The sequence below is a fragment of the Taurulus bubalis genome, assembly GCF_910589615.1.
Source record: "Taurulus bubalis genome assembly, chromosome: 5".
NCBI classification, from domain to species: domain Eukaryota; kingdom Metazoa; phylum Chordata; class Actinopteri; order Perciformes; family Cottidae; genus Taurulus; species Taurulus bubalis.
The window spans coordinates 30,291,020-30,317,578 of record NC_136593.1 but is presented as its reverse complement, the minus strand read 5'-3'; the positions used below and the strand labels follow the sequence as shown (position 1 = coordinate 30,317,578).

The 26,559-nt window shown below is 45.4% G+C and overlaps 1 protein-coding gene across 1 annotated transcript in view; it reads left to right on the top strand.

The window, feature by feature from the left end:
* The window catches only part of plekha6 (pleckstrin homology domain containing, family A member 6), a gene marked incomplete at both ends in the record, with an annotated part of 73,328 nt that overhangs the window by 9,058 nt on the left and 37,711 nt on the right, over positions 1-26,559 (top strand). Inside the window, 4 exons of the mRNA XM_079218845.1 lie at positions 921-1,026; positions 1,618-1,722; positions 5,200-5,272; positions 17,453-17,553. Of these exons, the coding sequence (XP_079074971.1) occupies positions 921-1,026; positions 1,618-1,722; positions 5,200-5,272; positions 17,453-17,553 (385 nt within the window). The remainder of the gene's footprint in view (positions 1-920; positions 1,027-1,617; positions 1,723-5,199; positions 5,273-17,452; positions 17,554-26,559) is intronic.

Below are 26,559 nucleotides of genomic sequence, written 5' to 3'. Positions count from 1 at the left end.
GAAACTGCAGAACAATACGCTTTCACTTCAGTCTCCAAGTCGGCAACACTGCCCGTAGTGAGGCTGCGTAAGCGCGCGCGCACAGACACATAAATAAATCGCCTTCAAAGTAAAAGCAGCGCCGTTTGTATTGCATTCATGGCGTGCACCTTATTTATTTATTTTTCATTTTTGATTGACCTCACACGGGCCAGACTGGGAGAGCCGTAAGATGCCCAGGTCTGTGGTAGAGGGTTCATCCTGTAGTCTCAAGGTAGCAGGTTCGATCCCTGTCCTCTTCACGTGAGGTTTACATTTTAAAACAAATCTTTTGCTTCATTCACACTGAGCGTCCTCACTACAGACTTTAGAGCAGCGCAGACGGAGGAGGAGGATCCGTCTTCATAGCGGACGCCTCAGTGTCTCAGGAGCCGCCACACAACCAGCAGCAGGAGTCTGAGACGTGATCCACTTCCTGAAAGTAGATCTACTTTGCTCAGTTTGCTGCAGCAGTTGAGGATCGCTCGTGTTCGTTCGTCTGCAGCTTGATACTTGAAAGCGACATAATAGGATCTGACGCACATTTTGGTTAACAAAATATTTAAATGTTTTATTTATTTCCAGTGACCCAATATCACCTCAAACTCTAAGATAAGAGGAGTTCCCTTTGAACGATTTTCCACTGGGTAAAATAAAAAAAGATTTTTTTAAATGTATTTTTCCAAAGCCCTCAGGGAGCCGCAACAGCGGAGCCGCGGGTTGCCGACCCCTGAGTTAGACCTTGACACATCAGTTCAGATCAAATTCATCCCATCTGTCATTTTGCACAGTAGTTATTGTGGGAATCACACACTTCTCTTGGCAGGGCACGAGACCATAGGGGTAGAAGTGCAAACGCTCTGACGCACAAACGGGAGCTCATGCATTGCTCTTCTGTCCAGAACCTGCAATCTGGACATGAATGGCACGGTGAATACTTCTTCTGAGAAGATCACTCCCTCCAGCATGGTGTCAGACCTGTTTCCAGGACCAGAGCCCTACACCCGGGTGAGGACACACACACACACACACACACACACACACACACACACACACACACACACACACACACACATACACACATACACACATACACACACATACACACACATACACACACACACACACACACACATATACACACATACACACACACACACGCACCCGCACACGCACACACACACATGGTTGTACTAGGGGAACTAAACCCGCCCGTAGTGGCATCAGTCCTCAGGAAGTAGAGTGATCAAACTCTCTAGTGTTACTCAAAGGGTTCTAAGGAAGAACGTTCTCCCTAATGTTCTTTTTGATCACATGTTCCTCATGTCAAGGTTAAGAAAATTATTCCTTCCACTCCTCCGATCAGTTTGTAGTCAATGAGCTCCCTGATTGGATGCTGTCGCCTACAGCATGACAATGACTCATCAGTTCATAACCAACTGATGGACACATGTTCCTTTACCACCTATGTGGAATCTATGAAGGGAAACAAATAATCTGTCAGACCTAACACCTCACTATCACAGTGTGCATTGTTTCCTTAACCAATACATGAAGACTCTCTGTCTCCTCTACATCTCTATCTCTTCTGGACTGCAGATGTCTCGTACTCCCAGAGCAGCCGCTGCGTTCGGGAAGCGCTCCAACTCCATGCGCAGGAATCCCAGAGCGGAGGTCACCAAGCAGGGATGGCTGTACAAGCAGGTAACAGCTTTCTCTCTACTCATGTGGAAGCACAACTCCACTGGTCATGTTTAGTACCACTCAGACTTATCATGCAACACATTCTCACGGTTTAGGCAAGAAAAACCTCTTCTTGGGGAAAGGAGGAGCGCAGGGTTGGACTTGACTGACTAAAGACTCAGATGACACATTGTCAATGTTTACTTTCAGTTTCTCACGGGACACAAACAACTGTTTGTTTGATGAACAAACACAACTCCCACCAACCCGGGTGAACAATCTCGCTCTTCTTACGTCGGTTACTCTCCATGTCTAATAAAGACGCAGTGGGGTTACATCGCAGTTAGTTGAGCGGCAGCTTCAGACTCCAAGGGGCGCCGGCCAACTGTCAGTGTTCTGGGTTGTGTAATCATAAGAGGTGCAATAGATCACTTCAAGTAATAACAGGAATACAAAGGCCAAGTCTAAAAAGATCTTAGAACAAGTCAGTGACTACTGTGCTATTTCTTAAAATGATTTGAAGCACATTCTGATAATGAGTAAGCACATTGTACCATCTAGATCAGAGGTGGGCAAACTACGGCCCGCGGGCCGGATCCGCATTTTAATCTGGCTCGCCAAGTATTATAATTATTATAACATTAAAAATATATATATATATATATATTTTAAATAATTATACGAAGCACGATGACCACAACAGACCAGCGTTGATGTTTCTTCATGCTTATTTATTGCACAGCCTCTTTTAGGCTTTTCGTGTGTGTGTTCTGCTGCAGCAGAAAGACCGCTGTAATGCCTTCTGCTGCGCACACGGCTCTGCTGCAGAAGAACACACACACGAAAAGCCTAAAAGAGCGCTGTGCAATAAATAAGCATGAAGAAACATCAACGCTGGTCTGTTGTGGTCATCGTGCTTTGGGAAAATCAAGTCGGGAACAGAGAGGCGTTACAGCAGTTTGTATGCGCCGTGCGGACCGCTGCCTGCCGAGTTCTGCTGGACTAGAGCGACACACAACACTTGCTGTGCTGCGCTGATCCATTCCACCCCTCCCCCACTGATCCCACAGACAAGGGCGACACTTTTTTATTTGTTTTATTACCGTAATATACCGCAAAACACTGAAAAGCTCCACTTCTTAGCGGTCAGAATCCTTTTTAATTATGTCGTAAAGCGTTAACTTTAGAAGCATAACGGTAATATGAATCACTTTCTGTCGCCGGAGACAGGGTTTGTACTCCAACAGGTTTAGAGTTGTAAAATGAACTGACAGCTGCATGCAGAGTATTTTTCCTCAGTATAACTAACATAACTAACCACACTCCACCCACGGAACTGCGCCACCCTGCGCGCTCATGTCACGTGACATATAGGGTTCTACCTGTCAGCCTCCTGCAGTGATCCCTTCTGTCACAATGAGTGGACCCAAGAAAAGACAAGTCGACAGTGAGTGCAGAGTCTTTAATGAGTGGACTGCTAAGTATTTTTTCACCGAAGTACGATCAGAGGCAGTATGTCTTATTTGCCAAGAAACCATTGCAGTATTCAAAGAATACAATATTAGCCGCCACTTTTCCACCTAGCATGCTAACTATGCTAGCCAAAAGTCAACGACAGAACGGGCGGCTACTGCTAAGAGGTTGGCAGCCAATCTAAAGAGTCAGCAAAATATTTTTCTCCCCCAAACTGCTATACAAGAATCAAGCACCAAGGCAAGTTTTTTGCTAGCATTCAAATGAGCAAAAGCCAGCAAGCCTTTCTCTGAAGGAGAGTTTTTGAAAGAACGTATGGTAGAAACAGCAGGTCTCTTATGTCCAGAGAGCAAAAACTAATTTGAAAAATTGAGTTCATCACGCAGAACAGTGACTCGGCGTGTAGAACAAATGGATGAAGATTTAACCAGCGAGTTGAACAAAAAAGCTGAGTCATGTACGTTATATTCTCACACCGCCCCCTGCCGGCCTCGTCCTCCAGTGTAGAGCCAGGGGTCTCACACCGCCCAGCACCCCCTGTGGCGGACCACAGGCTACCCACCTTCCCTTTGGCTCCAGTGATCTGTTTCACCAGATACTCATACTCTCATGTGGTCTGCATTTGGGTCCTAAACATTGTCCTCCCGTGACAGGTTCACACAAACACTCTCCATCCATCTGATACTGGCCCGGCCCGTCTGTCAAATTTTTTAATTCATTGGCCCCTGAGCCAAAAAGTTTGCCCACCTCTGATCTAGATGATAGTAGCTTGGATAACTCATGAGAGGAAGGCCTTCTTCTAGCAGTGGGGTTACAGCTCGAGAGGTGAGATTCTGGATAGCTTCACATATGTTTTTGTTACCTTGATCAACTTTCTCCATCAGTGTATCACGTCTGTTTGCCTCGCTATGTCTGTTCTTCGTTGGTTTGGTTCATCATTTTCCTCTCCAATAGCAGCCACTCTAATAGTCTTTGCTTTTGTCGAACTTGACAACTTGTTCTTTCTTTCCATTTCAAGTGTGAAGTGAGTGTATACAGCAGTCATTTTCTCAAGAAGAACTTCATCAGTCACTTCTGGACTTTGTAAGAATGGCTTCATGTCTGTTCGAATGGTGTCATCATGGAGACGATGCACGATGCACGTCTTCATCATTTTCCTTCACGGTAATGTCAAGGGATTCACATAATTCATGAAATTCTGGTGCTTTCAGTGTTAGCAATTTTTCTTCTATCTCTGCTAAAAAACTTTCCCATTCCGCGGACATTTCATGCACTTCCGACATGATAGAAAACATGTACCTTCACTGTTTCGTTTGTAGCTCTGCAGTATTGACGTTCAGCAGGCTTGGTTAGCCGCTCCTGTTAGCACTTGCCGTTCGCTTGTTGTGAGTCCTGACTTCTCCTTCGTTGGGGTGAAAAACAATGAAGACACCAGTTTTATGTTGCACCCTTAAGCAGACATGGCTCCGTCTCTTCTCTTTGGCAACTTTTATTCGCCTCGATTCTTAATATTAGTCATTTTACACCAACAACACCAACGTAAACACTACGTGACTTCCAACTCTTTCTTCCGTGTTACGGCGCCGATCAATGACATCACTTCCGATATTAATCATATCTACATACAATGAAAAGAATAATATATTCATCTGCTTAAACACATTAAAGCCTATTTTAGCTCATTTTAGTATACATAATCAATATGCAAATTTCCAAATAGTTCTAGGGCGCAACACCAGCAGGGTCCCATTCTGTGACCACATCAACTACTCAAGTACTCAATTTGCACCTTTTCTGTACAAACTACGAGCACATTGCCAAAGTGTTAACATGTCCAAACTGTCAACAGAACACAAGATATTAGATTAGTAAATCAGCAAATACAGAACAATTGCATTTGCCTTAAAACAACAGAAAGTAGAGCAACCTGATGACCAATGTGTTCCTGATGTGGAGTTTGTGTTGATTATCATGACAAAGATGACGATGACGATGATGATGAGTGTGTAATGTGTGTTCCTCCAGGCCAGCAGTGGAGTGAAGCAGTGGAACAAGAGGTGGTTCGTCCTCACTGACAGATGCCTCTTCTACTACAAAGGTTTGCTTCATTCTGTTCTCCTGCTCAGATATCTGCTTTTGTTGTTTCCTCTTCAACAATGTGTAACGCCAGGCTGTCTGGTATTTAGATGATGTGTGGCAAGCATAAGGGTAACCAACTTGTCTGTTTCATGTAGCATGCCACTTCAAAGCATACATGGTAAATAAAGTCATGGTAAATAAAGTCACCCGTATGCTGGCTAACTTGACCACTTCAAAATCATACATGGTAAATAAAGTGGAAATGCATAAATTGCATAGTTTTCTGCGTGATCACTTAGTGTGGCCATTATTATTTGGTGATTGCTGAAAACTGTGGTGGGGTAGGTTCATCCTTCAATAAGAGGACCGGTGGTTCGATCCCCGGCTCTGATAGTCCATGTCGATGTGTCCTTGGGCAAGACACTTAACCCTAAATTGCTTCGGCAGCCTGTTCCTGTATGAATGGGTGTCATGGTGGCACCCTGTCATCAGTGTTTTTTTAGTAGGTTACTTTCATGCTTTGTAATGCTGTAAAAATGTCCTAAGTGTTTAATTAGACTTGTATCATCATGTTGACACTGTACATATTTCACAAGGTGATTTCTGACACTGTTTTATTTAACACCGACACGACTCAGCGCCACTTACATTGAAACACTCCCAGTGTGGTCGGCCTGGTTCACATTGATGTTGAATGATATTTGTCTTGAGTGCAGGTCAGCTGTCAGTCACAGGCTGGCTGTGACGCTCACTGAGTCGTTCAGTCTTTGTGAACGCTTGTGGTAATTACTACTTCTTATACTTCATAGTGGAGGTATAGTCCTGCCCCATATGAAGTGTGTTGAGATCACTATTGTGATGATTTGATGCTATTATAAATACAAATTAATTGTATTCCCTTCACCCAGCTATTTTATCACTGCTCGTCATGTAATAATATGAATTTGTGTTGTTAACGTTCTATTATGCTGCAGCGTCTTCTTATACAACTCTCTAGCTATGGCACCTCAAACGTGATGCACTGTATTCAGAGTAAAGACAGCAAAGGTCCGAAAGTAGGTGGAAGGATGGGCCAGACAGACACCTGTGTGTGTGTGTGTAAGGAGTGGAGTGTTTCGGTGTGTGTGTAAGGAGTGGAGTGTTTCGGGGTGTGTGAGGAGTGGAGTGTTTCGGGGTGTGTGAGAGGAGTGGAGTGTCCGGTGTGTGTGAGGAGTGGAGTGTCCGGTGTGTGTCAGGAGTGGAGTGTTTCGGTGTGTGTGAGGAGTGGAGTGTCCGGTGTGTGTGTGAGGAGTGGAGTGTATCGGTGTGTGTAAGGAGTGGAGTGTATCGGTGTGTGTGTGAGGAGTGGAGTGTCCGGTGTGTGTGTGAGGAGTGGAGTGTCCGGTGTGTGTAAGGAGTGGAGTGTTCGGTGTGTGTAAGGAGTGGAGTGTTCGGTGTGTGTGTGAGGAGTGGAGTGTATCGGTGTGTGTGTGAGGAGTGGAGTGTATTGGTGTGTGTGTGAGGAGTGGAGTGTATCGGTGTGTGTGAGGAGTGGAGTGTTTCGGTGTGTGTGAGGAGTGGAGTGTCCGGTGTGTGTGTGAGGAGTGGAGTGTATCGGTGTGTGTAAGGAGTGGAGTGTATCGGTGTGTGTGTGAGGAGTGGAGTGTATTGGTGTGTGTGAGAGGAGTGGAGTGTCCGGTGTGTGTGAGGAGTGGAGTGTCCGGTGTGTGTAAGGAGTGGAGTGTTCGGTGTGTGTAAGGAGTGGAGTGTTCGGTGTGTGTAAGGAGTGGAGTGTTCGGTGTGTGTAAGGAGTGGAGTGTCCGGTGTGTGTAAGGAGTGGAGTGTTCGGTGTGTGTGTGAGGAGTGGAGTGTATCGGTGTGTGTGAGGAGTGGAGTGTATCGGTGTGTGTGTGAGGAGTGGAGTGTCCGGTGTGTGTGTGTGAGGAGTGGAGTGTATCGGTGTGTGTGTGTGTGAGGAGTGGAGTGTATTGGTGTGTGTGAGAGGAGTGGAGTGTCCGGTGTGTGTGAGGAGTGGAGTGTTCGGTGTGTGTGTGAGGAGTGGAGTGTATCGGTGTGTGTGTGTGTGAGGAGTGGAGTGTATTGGTGTGTGTAAGAGGAGTGGAGTGTCCGGTGTGTGTGTGTGTGAGGAGTGGAGTGTCCGGTGTGTGTGAGGAGTGGAGTGTTTCGGTGTGTGTGTGAGGAGTGGAGTGTCCGGTGTGTGTGTGTGAGGAGTGGAGTGTCCGGTGTGTGTGAGGAGTGGAGTGTATTGGTGTGTGTGAGGAGTGGAGTGTATCGGTGTGTGTGTGAGGAGTGGAGTGTATCGGTGTGTGTGTGAGGAGCGGAGTGTATCGGTGTGTGTGTGAGGAGCGGAGTGTATCGGTGTGTGTGTGAGGAGTGGAGTGTATTGGTGTGTGTGTGAGGAGTGGAGTGTATCGGTGTGTGTGAGGAGTGGAGTGTTTCGGTGTGTGTGAGGAGTGGAGTGTCCGGTGTGTGTGTGAGGAGTGGAGTGTATCGGTGTGTGTAAGGAGTGGAGTGTATCGGTGTGTGTGTGAGGAGTGGAGTGTATTGGTGTGTGTGAGAGGAGTGGAGTGTCCGGTGTGTGTGAGGAGTGGAGTGTCCGGTGTGTGTAAGGAGTGGAGTGTATCGGTGTGTGTGTGAGGAGTGGAGTGTATCGGTGTGTGTGTGAGGAGTGGAGTGTTCGGTGTGTGTAAGGAGTGGAGTGTCCGGTGTGTGTAAGGAGTGGAGTGTCCGGTGTGTGTGAGGAGTGGAGTGTTCGGTGTGTGTAAGGAGTGGAGTGTCCGGTGTGTGTAAGGAGTGGAGTGTTCGGTGTGTGTGTGAGGAGTGGAGTGTATCGGTGTGTGTGAGGAGTGGAGTGTATCGGTGTGTGTGTGAGGAGTGGAGTGTATCGGTGTGTGTGTGAGGAGCGGAGTGTATCGGTGTGTGTGTGAGGAGCGGAGTGTATCGGTGTGTGTGTGAGGAGTGGAGTGTATTGGTGTGTGTGTGAGGAGTGGAGTGTATCGGTGTGTGTGAGGAGTGGAGTGTTTCGGTGTGTGTGAGGAGTGGAGTGTCCGGTGTGTGTGTGAGGAGTGGAGTGTATCGGTGTGTGTAAGGAGTGGAGTGTATCGGTGTGTGTGTGAGGAGTGGAGTGTATTGGTGTGTGTGAGAGGAGTGGAGTGTCCGGTGTGTGTGAGGAGTGGAGTGTCCGGTGTGTGTAAGGAGTGGAGTGTTCGGTGTGTGTAAGGAGTGGAGTGTTCGGTGTGTGTAAGGAGTGGAGTGTTCGGTGTGTGTAAGGAGTGGAGTGTCCGGTGTGTGTAAGGAGTGGAGTGTTCGGTGTGTGTGTGAGGAGTGGAGTGTATCGGTGTGTGTGAGGAGTGGAGTGTATCGGTGTGTGTGTGAGGAGTGGAGTGTCCGGTGTGTGTGTGTGAGGAGTGGAGTGTATCGGTGTGTGTGTGTGTGAGGAGTGGAGTGTATTGGTGTGTGTGAGAGGAGTGGAGTGTCCGGTGTGTGTGAGGAGTGGAGTGTTCGGTGTGTGTGTGAGGAGTGGAGTGTATCGGTGTGTGTGTGTGTGAGGAGTGGAGTGTATTGGTGTGTGTAAGAGGAGTGGAGTGTCCGGTGTGTGTGTGTGTGAGGAGTGGAGTGTCCGGTGTGTGTGAGGAGTGGAGTGTTTCGGTGTGTGTGTGAGGAGTGGAGTGTCCGGTGTGTGTGTGTGAGGAGTGGAGTGTCCGGTGTGTGTGAGGAGTGGAGTGTATTGGTGTGTGTGAGGAGTGGAGTGTATCGGTGTGTGTGTGAGGAGTGGAGTGTATCGGTGTGTGTGTGAGGAGCGGAGTGTATCGGTGTGTGTGTGAGGAGCGGAGTGTATCGGTGTGTGTGTGAGGAGTGGAGTGTATTGGTGTGTGTGTGAGGAGTGGAGTGTATCGGTGTGTGTGAGGAGTGGAGTGTTTCGGTGTGTGTGAGGAGTGGAGTGTCCGGTGTGTGTGTGAGGAGTGGAGTGTATCGGTGTGTGTAAGGAGTGGAGTGTATCGGTGTGTGTGTGAGGAGTGGAGTGTATTGGTGTGTGTGAGAGGAGTGGAGTGTCCGGTGTGTGTGAGGAGTGGAGTGTCCGGTGTGTGTAAGGAGTGGAGTGTATCGGTGTGTGTGTGAGGAGTGGAGTGTATCGGTGTGTGTGTGAGGAGTGGAGTGTCCGGTGTGTGTGAGGAGTGGAGTGTTCGGTGTGTGTAAGGAGTGGAGTGTCCGGTGTGTGTAAGGAGTGGAGTGTTCGGTGTGAGGAGTGGAGTGTCCGGTGTGTGTGAGGAGTGGAGTGTCCGGTGTGTGTGAGGAGTGGAGTGTTCGGTGTGTGTAAGGAGTGGAGTGTCCGGTGTGTGTAAGGAGTGGAGTGTTCGGTGTGTGTGTGAGGAGTGGAGTGTATCGGTGTGTGTGAGGAGTGGAGTGTATCGGTGTGTGTGTGAGGAGTGGAGTGTCCGGTGTGTGTGTGTGAGGAGTGGAGTGTATCGGTGTGTGTGTGTGTGAGGAGTGGAGTGTATTGGTGTGTGTGAGAGGAGTGGAGTGTCCGGTGTGTGTGAGGAGTGGAGCGTTCGGTGTGTGTGTGAGGAGTGGAGTGTATCGGTGTGTGTGTGTGTGAGGAGTGGAGTGTATTGGTGTGTGTAAGAGGAGTGGAGTGTCCGGTGTGTGTGTGTGTGAGGAGTGGAGTGTCCGGTGTGTGTGAGGAGTGGAGTGTTTCGGTGTGTGTGTGAGGAGTGGAGTGTCCGGTGTGTGTGTGTGAGGAGTGGAGTGTCCGGTGTGTGTGAGGAGTGGAGTGTATTGGTGTGTGTGAGGAGTGGAGTGTATCGGTGTGTGTGTGAGGAGTGGAGTGTATCGGTGTGTGTGTGAGGAGCGGAGTGTATCGGTGTGTGTGTGAGGAGCGGAGTGTATCGGTGTGTGTGTGAGGAGTGGAGTGTATTGGTGTGTGTGAGGAGTGGAGTGTTTCGGTGTGTGAGGAGTGGAGTGTTTCGGTGTGTGAGGAGTGGAGTGTTTCGGTGTGTGAGGAGTGGAGTGTCCGGTGTGTGAATGTGCATAAACTCATCACTTGCACATTAATGGGTCACTGAGCTAACGTCGGGCTGAAGCGACTCTGCTCTCTTTTCAGCAGAGTGCATCACCATGGTAACGCTGGCTGCAGTCTCGGAACAGAAAACACGTTAAGATAATCTTAATTAATAACCTGCATATCCTTTACATAACAAACGATGAGATAATCAATAACAATGCAGCCCCGAGATAAATAGATACATTAAAAAAACTGTATAATTAAATCAACGCAAGATAATGGAGAACAACAGAAGATATTTTTGACTATTGTGTAAAGATGTGTATTGGCCAAATATTAGCCACATAATTTATAATAATCCCTTTACAACGGTGCACTCTGAATTAACGTTTACTTCATCTGACAGCCTTTTTCATTTTATAGAAACAAACGTGAAACATGTTTTTAGTTACTGGCTTAAATTGCTTTAAAAGGTATTATAATGGAGAGCAATGCAACTTAAACGAGAGCACTTTATAATAAGTACACACATTTAGCATTAGTAAAGGATGAGTAAACACTTAATTCATCATGTATAAAGCATTGTTCCAACATGAACACATTAGTATGCTAATGAACACATTAGTATGCTAATCAAAAACACAGTTATACATGTTTTATTCTTGATTAATAAGCTTGACTATTATGCGTTTCATAATTTATTATGTGTTTCATAATTTCATACTTTATAAATGGTGGATTCTTCCTTGTTTGCTAGATGGGTTCTAATACTTAACTAACGACTATAACTACCGAATTAATCATGAATTGCAGTATTAAAACACGTTTATAAAGCACATTATCTATACGTCCTTAATAATTGGTTTGTAATACATAATACTTCATTTACAAATGGGGAATTCATCATTTGTAAAGTATGAAAACCCAATCATGAAACACATAATAGTCAAGCTTATTAATCAATAATGAAATATTTATAACTGTTCATGATTAGCATACTACTGAGTTACTAGTGAGTGTTCATGTTGAACAGTGCTTTATAAATGATGAATGAAGTGTTTACTCATGCTTAACTAATGCTATATAGTGTGTAGTTATTATAAAGGGATAGCACTGAAACATTTGGTCTATTTCGTTGACATTTTAAAGCATTTTATATATATATATACAAGAATATATTATTGAAGCCTTGCCATAATTCAAGAGTTATTGATTATCTGTCAATCATTGAACATTCATTGTGACAGTAATTCCAATGTGCTAATCAACACTGAATCCAAATGAGTGCGGTGTCTTATTCTAGTCTCATGCCTGTAGTCCGGTCTCAGGGATCTGGTGGTGCTGCCGGTTCAGAGCTGATGCAGCCTTGAACGACCTTGTGGAGAATCCCAGCAATAAAGCCAGGATAGTTCCAGAAGATGTACACGGAACACACGTTGTGATCAGAGCAACAGAGCAGTCTCTTCCTGGTTCGTTGCTGTAGTATATATGTGTCTTTGTTGCTGATTTAATACATAGGTCTTTCCTTTCTCTGTCACCATCTAACTCAATAATCCAGGTCAAGGCTGTGATTATTTTACAAACATGATCTTAAAATGCTTTTTATTTCTTTCTTATTTTGAAGTTAATTCTTCCATGCTTTTAGGGGGCATCTCTTTTTATTCTGATCACGTCTGTGTTGCTCCAGCCTTCCCCTCGTCTCCCTGGCCCAGCTGTGTTTTGGAAAAGAAGGCTTAGAGAGAGGGAGCGATGGAGGGAGGAATTTGTGACTGTGCAGTTTACTACTGTGATTGCTATGCCAGCAGGGACCAAGGGCCAAAAAATGGGCACAAGGGGAGGAGAAAAAGTACAGGACTTTTGTTGTCTAGGTTGTGTTTACATGGCTATCTCTGAGTCTTCCAAGGCACAGCTTGTGCTTGCAAGAGTGTCTGTTAGGAGAAACGTGTTGAGGTTTAGTAAATATGTGATACTTTAGATATTTCTTCTCTTTGACTTGGCTAAAATCTGATGTAAATGATAACTACTCTAATTTAACCAGTTTTGATTCTTCCAAATACATATTTTTTTATATATTTTCTATCCAGATTAGCTATGTATATCTTCAGTACAATTGGACATGATAAGCGTACTCCACATCTCTCAACAAATCGCTGTTTCAATTGATCAGATGCCTGGTCCACTTGAGAAGGCCCCTTTCCAGACAAACGAGTAACGACAACTCATTAGCAACTTTTTTGCAGCTTGCGTCTTTGATCTTATTTTTTCAATCACTACCCAAAGGTCTTGACCATATTTGAGGATCGATGGATGGACTGGCGATTCTAAAACTTGACTTTCGGCTCAGCTCTCTTGTCACCATTGTGGACCTATTCAACTGTCATATCACTAATGACATCACACCGAACCACCGGTCAATCTCAAGTTCCGTTTAACCCTCAGCCGTGAACAATATCCTGAGATACTTTTGAACTCCCCTGCTTTGTGGTCGTGCAGTGATTCACTACCCATCCATGAGGGTGCAATCCATCCACCCTTTTCTTGCGGAGAACCTTAGCCTCAGACCTGGGGGACTAAGTTCACACACGGCTGCAAACAGCCCAGTGCATACTGGAGGTCAGCGTCTGATGAAGCCAAAAGAACCACATTATCTGCAAAGAGCAGAGACGCAATGTGAGGTCCTTCATAGACACAGCCGTCACTTTGTTTACAAAGACCAAATGGCTCATAGCAAAGACCCTGGTAGCCTATAATATATGACCTCACCAATAATGTCTCAAATATCAAACTTTTAACACATTCTTTAAAGGTAAGATGCAAATCTTCCAGATATAAAATTATCCCAGATATAACACATAACATAAATGTCTACTAAAGTTTTATAAATATATATATATATATATATATATATATATATATATATATATATATATATAGTCAGAAGCGGTTTATTGGCGAGTATGTTATCATGAATTTGGCTTGGTGATTGGTGCGTGACCATAAAAAAAACGGCACCTGCCGAGGCTGTCTTGACTCTCTTGCGCCTAATCAAATCTAAATTGTTCCTTCTAGACCGGGGGGAAGAGGGAGCCACTGTTTAATGCTGCGCTCAGGTTTCCCCGAGGCTGAGTGTAACACTAAATCCCTTTCCGGAGTCATTGTGGGCAATTAGGCAACATCTAATATAACTTAAATGTAAAAATTGACTATAATAACGGGAATTTCATGCCCATGTCACGATGACTGGGTCGACAGATGGACACTACAACAGAAGTGATTCTGTTTCCATTGCTGCCCCAGAAAGGCATCGTCAGTTGGCAGGTATCTTCAGAAATGTATCTCTTCAGTAAGATGAAGGCCAGGTGCGAGGCTTGAAATCCCGGAGGAACTCTGGAGACGTTGCAAAGCTGGTGCTTTGTTGAAGGCGAAGAGGAGGAAATACAAACCATCGGTACCAGCGATTTTAATGGGGAACGTGACATCCCTGGCCAATAAGACCGATGAGCTGGACGCTCTGGTAAAGGCGCAGAGGGAGTACCGTGAGTGCAGCATCAATGAGACATGGCTGCACCCACATTTCCCGGACCACAGTGTGGCCGTTCCCAGCTGCAGGCCTGTTCGGGTGGACGAGATGTTGTACTGAGCGGTAAAAAGAAAGGTGGTGGGATTGTGTATTTGAACGAGAGGTGGTGCAATCCCGGCCGTGTGTGTGTGAAGGAACGTTTCTGTAGCCCGGACATTGAACTTCTAGTCGTGGGGATGCGTCCGTATTATCTGCAGAGGGACTTCTCATGGGCCAATGTTGTCTCTGTGTACGTTCCTCCATCAGCTGACGTAGCGGCAGCAGTGGACACCACACCACACTGCATAGGGCACTGCCAACTTTTCACCAGTATGTTAACTGCCCCACAAGGAACTATCATACTCTGGACCTACTGTATGGTAATGCCATGGGTGCATACAGTGCTACGGCCCTCTTGGTAGATCTGATCACAACGTGGTCCTATTAACCTCAAAGTATGCTCCTCTGGTGCAGAGGCCGCCTGTCACCACCAGGACTGTGAGGAGGTGGACACAGGAGGCTAATCACGCCCTGCAGGACCGCTTTGAGTCCACAGACTGGGATGTGCTGTGTGGACCACATGGGGAGGACATCAACAGCATGACTGACTGCATCACAGAATACATCAAATGCTGTGAACACACCACCATACCATCCCGGACTGTACACGGCTTCCACAACAAAAAGCCATGGATCACCAGGGACCTGAAAGCTCTTCTTAATAAGAAGAAAGCAGCTTTCAGGTCTGGGGACAGGGATGACCTCAGGAGAGTCCAGCGCGACCTGAAGGACAAGCTCAGGAAGTGTAAGGACTCCTACAAGAGGAAGCTGGAGGCCAAACTCCAGCAGAACAACGTGAGGAAGTTGTGGATGAAGCAGATAACTGGCTTCAAGGTTGAAGGGAGACAACCAGGGCCTCTCTGGAGGGCCAACCAGCGAAAGTGTTTCTTTAACGGTTTTAGTCTCTCATCTGTCTCCTCCACACAACACATCTCCCAAACACCTCTGCTGCTTCCATCCCCCGTGGTGAGATGCATGGACACAAAGCCCTCAACTTCAAATGGCTCTACCACCACTGCACCATCAGCCCCAAGGCCCTGAAGACCTGCACCATCAGCCCCAGGGTCCTGAAGACCTGCACCATCAGCCCCAGGGCCCTGAAGACCTGCACCATCAGCCCCAGGGTCCTGAAGACCTGCACCATCAGCCCAAGGCCCTGAAGACCTGCACCATCAGCCCCAGGGTCCTGAAGACCTGCACCATCAGCCCCAGGGTCCTGGAGACCATGGGCACGGGGCACGCAGTGAGATTGCCTTTTGGAGAATAATGCTGGGCTCAACAGCGCCCTCTGGAGGGTGAGCTGCTCCTTTTACTCGACAGGTTTACTGCTTTGGCCGCAAATTGCAGCAGTTCCCCCCGAAGACAGAGCTGTTGCTCTGCAGTGGTGAGCCCGGTACCGGCAGATGGCATCGGCTCTACCGGTGCAGACGGGACGAGGAGGAAGAGAGCGATGCTGCGGAGGTTCCCTTTGTCTGGTTGCCAGGGCTCTCTCTCTATACACTGGGTCTGAAATAAAAGGTGTTAGTATCACGGAAACCAGGCAGAAGGAATGAAGGAATGAGTGATAGTATAATAGATCAAATAATACATGTTATACGTTATCTTTATGTGTTCATACAGAAGTAACAAATGCTTCACAGTAGCAGTTACAGTTTTTGCAATAAACACATTTTCTCATAATGAAAAAGTTAAAAAAACATTGAATCATTGTTTACATACAGCTTTTAATGAATACTCACCTCTGTATTGGGGTGGAGGCAGATATCTCAAAGCTGGACCAATAAAACCAAAAGCATCTGCATTCTAGATATTCATTCTTAGTAAGTAAGTAAACAAACCTTTTGGAAACCGCGCCCCGTTTTGCCTCTTTTTCCAGAAAAATAAGTGATTTAAAAACGTCCCCTTGCATATCTCCACAACCTCGAAGTCGATTAAATTAATTTCAATTGCTAAAATGCCGTAGCTCTTGTGAGATGAGCACATATGGCACATGCAGAAACAGCTGATCATTTTGATACGAGGGTCGACTGGATCAGACACTGTCTTGGCAAAAAGGTAATTTCTCAATTTTTTTAACCGAAAAACAAGTTTATTTACTGAATGCTTCCTAACATGCCAATGCTTTCCTGCATTGTGTTTATTGTTGCAGATTTCAATGCTTTAGGTCTTAATCTTTCTAAGGTGCACTATTAGTGTGTGGGATGTTGTTACGGTACTGAACAACACTTTAAACTCTGGGAGCTCTCAGAGTCCTTTTTGATCCACCTTGCTCATACCCATGCTGGATGTTCATAGTTATGATCAAAATATATTGTAAAATTATTTTTTTTTTGCAGATATACATTTTTTTCCCAAGCCTTTGCTGAAAAAATACATATAAATGAACTATAAAATAAATAATAAAATATTGGAATTAATTTGGGGTTCCTACGACGATTCAAACAGGGAAAAAGAGTTCGAGATCATTTTGAATAATTTCCCCTGTGAAAATCTCCAAAACGTGTAAATCATTATTACGTATTTATCCCCACGTCATATCATCACAGAGTACTGAATGCATGTTCATGGTTTTATTATGTATGTATACATATGTATGTATATATATGTATATGTATATATATACACTTATATATATACATATACATATATATACATATATATATATACTGAAACAATGAACATGCATAGAACATGTATCAGAGTTTCAATATTTATATAGAGACATCAATAAATCATTCAAATGTGAGTGGTAGACATGAACATGAGAAGTGTTTCTATTTACCTGCTGTGTGTGTGTGTGTGTGTGTGTGTGTGTGTGTGTGTGTGTGTGTGTGTGTGTGTGTGTGTCATTGGCGCAGACGAGCAGCAGGTACAGTTGGCTGGGGGCCAAGATTCCTTCAACACTGAGTCACATGGGCTGATCATTATCTCGTGCAAACACACACACACACACACACACACACACACACACACACACACACACACACACACACACACACACACTTACACAGAGCAGGGATCAGGGTATTGTATGATTGCACAAGCACTTCCCCCTCCCCCAGACCTCTCTCCCTCCCTCTCTCTCTCTCTCTCTCTCTCTCTCTGTCACACACCCACACATAAACACTCACCCTCAGTAGAGAGCGCGTCGTTGCAGAGCTACATTCGGGAAATAAGAGGTAGGAGGTCACAGAGAGAGGAGTGTTCAAACTGCTGAAATCTTTATGCCTCCTTCCATTATTTAGTCAGCACCGGTGCTCTTCTTCTACAGAGCTCTATTTATCACCGCTGGATCCCAGTGTGTGTGTGTGTGTGTGTGTGTGTGTGAGCCATTACCGCTGCTTATCACAGGGACCCTCGGACCATAATGGATATCTATTCTAGGACGCTGTCGCCGTGGGAGCAGAGTGTGTGCTGGGAGGAGAGCAGCTTGGGTTCCACTGCTCTGTCTTTCATCCTGCAGGTTGAAGAGCCGGCTCAGGCTATACGTGTTCTCTCTCATGCAGTAGTTGTAGCATGCCCTAGATCATGGATTCTGTTTCCAGGATGTTTTCACACGTTTATTTTTCTCTTCACAGATGAGAAGGAGGACACGGTGCTAGGAAGTTTGCCATTGCTTAGTTTCCTGATCGAAGGAGTGGAGCCTTCAGATAACATCACCCGCAAGTTTGCCTTTAAGGTCAGTGACACCCTGGCTCCGGGACAGAGGGTGCTGGCTCTATGTGGAAATGCATTGCATGCACGGAATGCCACGGGTGCTGGGGAACATGATGAGTGCATATGACTTCCAATGCTCATACCTATGGAAAACAAATGGGTTCTATGTCGGAAGTTATTGGGAGTATAAAAGACGTTCCAACACAGATTTTGAAAGGCTATATATATATATTTATGTTCCCTGAGTGAGAACCATTGCTCCAACCATTACCAATGCCCTCCTTGTGCAATGGTAATACTTATTGCAGAAGCAGGATTTCCTGATGTTTGAACTTGTTCCTTGGGTGCATCGGCGTGTTTTAGTTCAGGGTGTTGGTTTGTTTCTGCTTGATTGATAGAAGCTGACTGCTTTATGCCTGAGTCACATGCTGTTATGTGACAGCTGAGGAGCCAATGGGAACCAGAGGCTTCAGTCCCATCAGGGTTGAGGACTGATGTTTTATTTTCACTTGGGGAGGTAACTTTAAATTAGTGCAAAAGTCCAAAAGTCTGGGTTTTAATGTTTGATCAGATCCTCATTCCTGTCTGGTTCTTCTTTTTTTCACTTACATTTTTTTTAAATCATTTTAATATATTAACATTAAACATAAATACAAAAATGAGGTTTGTCAGACAATAATAAAGTACAGAAAAAAAGAAGAAAACAACACCTATCTTTTACCTACATTTGCATACACAGCCCTGCATGTATACCTGCACTTCCCTGAGCACATACATCTGAGTGCTTGACCACTCCTCTAATTTGTTAAAAAAGCCATTATATTTGTCCATGCTTGGTCAGTTTGGCTTGAACTGTTCTTTGCCCTGGCGATTATATTTTCAAAGGCAGCCGTCTCTGTTATGAGTTTAACCCATTCTGTGAGCGTGGGCGTATGAGGGCTCTTCCACTTTCACAGGATGAGCCTGGTGTCACCATGAAACCTGTTAGTGAGTCTAGTCTCTGCTTTAGTAAGGCCTGGTGTCACCATGAAACCTGTTAGTGAGTCTAACCTCTGCTTTAAGGCCTGGTGCCACCATGAAACCTGTTAGTGAGTCTAGTCTCTGCTTTAAGGCCTGGTGCCACCATGAAACCTGTTAGTGAGTCTAGTCTGTGCTTTAAGGCCTGGTGTCACCATGAAACCTGTTAGTGAGTCTAACCTCTGCTTTAAGGCCTGGTGTCACCATGAAACCTGTTACTGAGTCTAACCTCTGCTTTAAGGCCTGGTGTCACCATGAAACCTGTTAGTGAGTCTAGTCTCTGCTTTAAGGCCTGGTGCCACCATGAAACCTGTTAGTGAGTCTAGTCTCTGCTTTAAGGCCTGGTGCCACCATGAAACCTGTTAGTGAGTCTAGTCTCTGCTTTAAGGCCTGGTGCCACCATGAAACCTGTTAGTGAGTCTAGTCTGTGCTTTAAGGCCTGGTGTCACCATGAAACCTGTTAGTGAGTCTAACCTCTGCTTTAAGGCCTGGTGTCACCATGAAACCTGTTACTGAGTCTAACCTCTGCTTTAAGGCCTGGTGTCACCATGAAACCTGTTAGTGAGTCTAACCTCTGCTTTAAGGCCTGGTGTCACCATGAAACCTGTTAGTGAGTCTAACCTCTGCTTTAAGGCCTGGTGTCACCATGAAACCTGTTAGTGAGTCTAACCTCTGCTTTAAGGCCTGGTGTCACCATGAAACCTGTTAGTGAGTCTAGTCTCTGCTTTAAGGCCTGGTGTCACCATGAAACCTGTTACTGAGTCTAACCTCTGCTTTAAGGCCTGGTGTCACCATGAAACCTGTTACTGAGTCTAGTCTCTGCTTTAAGGCCTGGTGCCACCATGAAACCTGTTACTGAGTCTAGTCTCTGCTTTAAGGCCTGGTGCCACCATGAAACCTGTTACTGAGTCTAGTCTCTGCTTTAAGGCCTGGTGTCACCATGAAACCTGTTAGTGAGTCTAGTCTCTGCTTTAAGGCCTGGTGCCACCATGAAACCTGTTACTGAGTCTAGTCTCTGCTTTAAGGCCTGGTGCCACCATGAAACCTGTTAGTGAGTCTAGTCTCTGCTTTAAGGCCTGGTGTCACCATGAAACCTGTTAGTGAGTCTAACCTCTGCTTTAAGGCCTGGTGTCACCATGAAACCTGTTACTGAGTCTAACCTCTGCTTTAAGGCCTGGTGTCACCATGAAACCTGTTAGTGAGTCTAACCTCTGCTTTAAGGCCTGGTGTCACCATGAAACCTGTTAGTGAGTCTAACCTCTGCTTTAAGGCCTGGTGTCACCATGAAACCTGTTACTGAGTCTAACCTCTGCTTTAAGGCCTGGTGCCACCATGAAACCTGTTACTGAGTCTAGTCTCTGCTTTAAGGCCTGGTGTCACCATGAAACCTGTTAGTGAGTCTAACCTCTGCTTTAAGGCCTGGTGTCACCATGAAACCTGTTAGTGAGTCTAACCTCTGCTTTAAGGCCTGGTGTCACCATGAAACCTGTTAGTGAGTCTAGTCTCTGCTTTAAGGCCTGGTGCCACCATGAAACCTGTTAGTGAGTCTAACCTCTGCTTTAAGGCCTGGTGTCACCATGAAACCTGTTACTGAGTCTAGTCTCTGCTTTAAGGCCTGGTGCCACCATGAAACCTGTTACTGAGTCTAGTCTCTGCTTTAAGGCCTGGTGCCACCATGAAACCTGTTACTGAGTCTAGTCTCTGCTTTAAGGCCTGGTGTCACCATGAAACCTGTTAGTGAGTCTAGTCTCTGCTTTAAGGCCTGGTGCCACCATGAAACCTGTTACTGAGTCTAGTCTCTGCTTTAAGGCCTGGTGCCACCATGAAACCTGTTAGTGAGTCTAGTCTCTGCTTTAAGGCCTGGTGTCACCATGAAACCTGTTAGTGAGTCTAGTCTCTGCTTTAAGGCCTGGTGCCACCATGAAACCTGTTAGTGAGTCTAGTCTCTGCTTTAAGGCCTGGTGTCACCATGAAACCTGTTAGTGAGTCTAGTCTCTGCTTTAAGGCCTGGTGCCACCATGAAACCTGTTAGTGAGTCTAACCTCTGCTTTAAGGCCTGGTGTCACCATGAAACCTGTTAGTGAGTCTAGTCTCTGCTTTAAGGCCTGGTGTCACCATGAAACCTGTTACTGAGTCTAGTCTCTGCTTTAAGGCCTGGTGCCACCATGAAACCTGTTACTGAGTCTAGTCTCTGCTTTAAGGCCTGGTGTCACCATGAAACCTGTTAGTGAGTCTAGTCTCTGCTTTAAGGCCTGGTGTCACCATGAAACCTGTTACTGAGTCTAGTCTCTGCTTTAAGGCCTGGTGCCACCATGAAACCTGTTACTGAGTCTAGTCTCTGCTTTAAGGCCTGGTGCCACCATGAAACCTGTTACTGAGTCTAGTCTCTGCTTTAAGGCCTGGTGTCACCATGAAACCTGTTAGTGAGTCTAGTCTCTGCTTTAAGGCCTGGTGTCACCATGAAACCTGTTACTGAGTCTAGTCTCTGCTTTAAGGCCTGGTGTCACCATGAAACCTGTTACTGAGTCTAACCTCTGCTTTAAGGCCTGGTGGCGCTAACGATGGGTCCCCTAAGACAATTGTGCAGATTCTGGTAAAGGCGCTTGAGCCTGTGTCTGGTTCTTGACCAGATATTGCTTCATGTTGATCTATGTATATGACGTTACTAACGCACCAGAACCACCCCCTTGCATTTCATTTGTCATATTGGTTATTGTAGGGGAACATTCAGTCATTTTTGGCCTATTTTTGAGCTCCAACAAAGTGGCGTTGTTTGGAAGAAGTGGACAACATCTTCAGTAAACAATCATCATCAACGGTTTGAGCGATGAAGGTTTTCATCATGCCTTTCATTAACAACCAATTGAGTAGCGTCATGTCCGTGATGTCCAAAATGAACATAAGTATAAAACATCCCTGTTTTCTGAAGACACAATGGGACTTTTCTGCAGGGCTTATGTTTGATGGGAGGCAATGACAATCAATGACCAAAAACATATTAATGGTATAATTGCTGTGTTTCCTCTGATGAATCAAACTGCTTCAGAGGAGCACCTGACAGGGCTGATGGAGATGTAATGTAGGTTAGCTCTGACTGCTGAGTAATGCTTTATATTAACTGGAACGTTAGCCTTGGTTCCCCAGCTTCAGCATGAAACACACAGACAGTGACAGCTCTGTCTCTCTCTTGTATCTCCTCCTCTGCATGAGCCCTCCTGCACTCACTGCTGGTCATTATCACTTTTATTCACTTTTCAGAACATTCAGTCCTTTCTGTTCTCTTTCTGTGCATGCCCAGTACAAGCTCTGGTGCAAAGTCCAGTACATGTACACACACACACACACACACACACACACACACACACACACACACGCACACACACACACACACACACACACACACACACACACACACACACCTGCAGTGGAGATAGACTAAGCAAATATATGTAGTGTGGCTTTGACAGCTTGCCAACGGTCAGGTTGCTAATGTTCAGTCTTTTTCCTTTCCAATCTTAAAATGAAAAACCTCCAATGTGTAATATTAACGTGAGTCATCATGTTGTTCCAAATACAGCATAGTTAAAATACTACATTTTATCATCAAGAGTAATGCTATAAATATATTCGAGAGAAATAAAAATAGAGATAGGAAAGTAAAGTAAACATGAAAGGTTATGACAAGGCCTTTGAATCAAAGTTCTTGTGAAGACAGTCAAATCCTCTGGATGTTATTTCTAGACTGGGACAGAGCCCTGCTTCCAGGCTAAATGCTAAGCTAAGCTAACTACTTCCCCAATCCAGCTCTCCAGCTCCACTAGACATCATTTTGATAGTTTTGGGAATGTTAATATATGGGGTCACTATTACACAAGGGTCTTTAGCTCGATCCTTTTCATAGCACATGAGGACAGAGACCAGCCCAACTGGTGTTCACACATCGTGTGATGGAAGTAGACATGCTCTATGTTCATGATGCCTACTGCTCATAGGAATCATTATGCCATATACATGTGTTGTAACTATGGGATGTTGTTCATTCTGGTCACATGACATCTATTGTACTTCTATTGTACTTCTATTGTACTCCGGATAGAGGATCCTCCTCTGTTGATCTCCCTGAGCTTTCTGACATTTTTCTCCCCTTATATGGGTTTTGGGCGAGTTGTTCCTGTTCTGATGTGAGGGTCAAAGGTCAGAGGGTGTCTTATATGTACAGATTGTAAAGCCTCTGAGGAGAGTTTGTGATTGTGGGCTGTACAAAATAAATTGAATTAATGGCGTGTTCCTAATGTCGTGTTCACACCAAAACAGTTGCGAATTTTCGCAACGCCACTTCGCCTATATCGCGCCGCAGGTGAAACATTCGCTCTATGTGGTTATTTCGTTTTTTCGCAACCATCGCTGGGGAAAAGGGGCGGGGCTTATCTCTGTGTCTGTGAAAACATTTACTATATATAGTTCTGCTTTATACTTGTTGAGGAATTCCCACACACGTCTGAACATCAACCGCCCCGTGTCTGGGTTCATAATATTATCCGTAGTCGCACACAGCTCCTCCTCCAGGACGAGTGTCTGAATGAATGAAGCGCTCCTTCAGCGGACCAGCAGTTTGATTCAGTAACGGCAGGACGGCGGTGATGCCGGGTGGAGCTTCTCAACTCTGATTGGCTTTCGCACCTCCACGTCAGGCGAATTATTCGCTGGAGTTGAAATATTTCAACGCCGGCAAAAAAGTGGAAAAGTGGATTTGCGAATATTCGCAACGCCACTTCGCCTCTATCTCGCTGCCCGGCGAAAATTTCACTTTTTCGCAACCTAACGCGTCTGTGCATTGACTTAACATGTAATCTGGACGCGCGAATAGTTCGCAACTCTTTTGCTGTGAACATGGCATACGTCTCTAGTTTGTGGTTGGAATGTTTCATGACTTTGTGATCATCCTAGAGGTCACAGCAGGTCATTTTATACAGTGACATATTCTCACTACAATGAGACGGCTGGTACGAGCCAGAGCTTTGAATGTGTCAACAGCTGAGCTCTTTTCTAAACAGCACACCATAATGTAGTGCCCCGCTTTGATTCAATTCAGTTTATTTTATATAGCCCAACATCAAAAATACAAGTTTGCCTCGGAGGGCTTTACAATCTGTAACATAACATCCTGACCCGGGACCTCACATCGGATCAGGAACAATGCCCCCAATAAAGACAGTAAAAACCCTTTCACAGGGAAAAAAGGGGAAGAAACCTTCAGAAGAGCAACAGAGGAGGATCCCTCTCCCCGGATGGACAGAAGCAATAGATGTCATGTGACCAGAATGAACAACGTAACAGAGTTACAGCACATTACATGAATGTGACAGAAATTATTCAGATAATGAGTAGTAGGCATGGTCCATGATCCAGATAACCATGATCCATTAAGCAGAAGGAGGGAGAGAGGAGAGGCATCAGCAGGGCTGAGGTAGGAGGTAGGAGGCAGGAGGCAGGAGGTAGGAGGCAGGGCATTAGCAGAAGGTAGGAGGCATGAGGTAGGAAATAGGATGCAGGAGGTAGGAAATAGGAGGCAGGAGGTAGGAGACATGAGGCAGGAGGTAGGAAATAGGAGGTAGAAGGCAGGAGGTAGGAGGTAGGAAATAGGAGGTAGGAGGCAGGAGGTAGGAGGCAGGGCCCAGGATGCATGAGCCAGGATCAGTTAAGGCTTTGAAGGTGAGGAGAAGGATTTTAAATGTGATTCTTGATCTTACAGGAAGCCAGTGGAGAGCAGCTAGTACAGGAGTAATGTGATCTCTCCTCCTAGTTCTCATTAGTACACGAGCTGCAGCATTTTGGATCAACTGGAGAGACTTATTAGAGCTGCTTTGATCTGTTTGGGGTCGACATGTCAGGTGCTGCAGCGCGGTTATAGATGTCAGACTCCCATCAGAGGGAGGCAGTGTCAGCTTAGCAGGGAGAGGAGGACCACACATGAAGGACTCATGGCAGCTGACGATTCATCCTGAACGTATGTACAGATTCAGCTTTCTGTACCTCACAGTGACGGCTGGCCAGTTGAAGACAAGTGTGTGTTTGTCTCCCTCCGGGTGTCATACAGACTCTCTGGTCCTGTCCCAGCATGTCTAAGCTCTCTGCTGATTCCTGTCCAACGGCTTCTGCCTTGCTGCTATCTGTCTAGATCTACAGCATGAACTTGACTTTTCATGAGATCAGGAGATACATGTTGGTCTCAGTTTGCAACGTGTAATCAACAAAGGAGTTGTTATGGCTTGGATGAGCAGCTTTCTGGGTTTTGCTGTAGTTTTCTCGCTGAGATGAAACTAAAATAGAAAACAAGTCATATTTGATCCAAGCTTCTTTTTTTGTCAGTTCACGCATGATTTGTTTTTTCCAATCACAATGTACTACATGTCATGTTTGCTTCTAGAAGTTTGTCCTTGTTTCATTCTTGAGGAAGGTCCTAGGAGAGGTGTTAAAGCTCCGAATAGTTCCTGCTTGTCTTCTGTAATGACTCCCGTCAGGGCTCAATCTACAGGCAGATTAAAATAACATTATCAATCCCTAAAATATAGTATAATCTATATAATCTATAAACTATAATCTGTCTGAACTCAAATTGTAATAAACCAAAATGATCTTGAAGAGAGAACTGAGCCTCCTTGTCAGATAGATGATCCGTAATTAAATGAGGACGAAGGGCACCTTCATCACCTTCAGGTTGTGTGTATGGAAACAGAAAGCAGCGACCACAACTCCTCCAGGCTGCAGATGGAGTGTCAGCCACTTGATGTGTGTGAGGAGATGCAGGTTTAGCTCATTTCAAGGTCGCTTCAAGGTTCTTCCCTCAGATGTGATGCTTGTGTGCATCGTATGTGTGTCTGGATGTGTTACTGGGACTCAAGTCTTTGGCCCAATGCATGTATACATACATGTGAGAATATACTGGATGCATAGGTTATTTGTCCTTTAAAAAACATGGTCATCTACATAACAATAAATTGATTGAATAAATCCAAATTGGTTAAATTTATAAAATGTGTGCCCATGATATTCATACACTTTGGTGATTGGCCTCATGTCAGTGAGTCAAACCTGTTCAGAGCACATTTGTTCCACATGTATTTATTAATTTGATTAGTTTATTATCTGAAGAAAATGCTTTTGCTCTGAGTGAAGAGAGAGATATTTGATCACAGAACGTATGATAAGCAATCCTTTAGGAGTTAAAGTGATGAGTTGTGGTTCCATTGGTCCCAGTAGATCCTCTTGGATCCATTGATCTGTTACTCCGTCGGTCCCATTTGACTAAACCTCTCTCCGTCCATGAGAGTCTCCAGACACACGAGTGGCGGAGCTGAGATAATGTGAATGTCAGAGTGCTCACAAAGACAATGCTAACATGCTGATGTGTAGCAGATTTACCATGGTAACAGTTTATTTGAGCATGTTAGCCGGTTCATATTTGCTGAGGCAAGTTAGACCTAAATACTGGCTGATGGGAATGTCAATCTGGAGGTATTTGGTCATAAACCAAAGTATTGAAGATATTTTGACCTTATGATGGCGTTGGATAAAAAGTCCGATACAGTGGGCATGGATGTGTCACCAGACGTCACGGCAGCTTATCCAGTAGATGGATGATCTTTGGGCCACATCAGTCTGACTGGATCTGGATCTTTGCAGGATAAGAGACTGCGACAAGAATCCAGACCTGCTTTTAATCTTGTTTTAAGAAATAACATCCAGAGGCAGAGAGCTGTCAGATCCTGTTGTACACCTGAGTCTGTTCAGGTGAGTCTGTACAGGTGAGTCTGTACAGGTGAGTCTGTTCAGGTGAGTCTGTTCAGGTGAGTCTGTACAGGTGAGTCTGTACAACTGAGTCTGTACAGGTGAATCTGTACAGGTGTGACCGGAGTCAAGAGACATTCAGTCAGAAGAGTCTTCTCTGTCCAACGGAAGGTTTTGTTATGTCTTAGTCAGAGTGTGTGTGTGTGTGTGTGTGTGTGTGTGT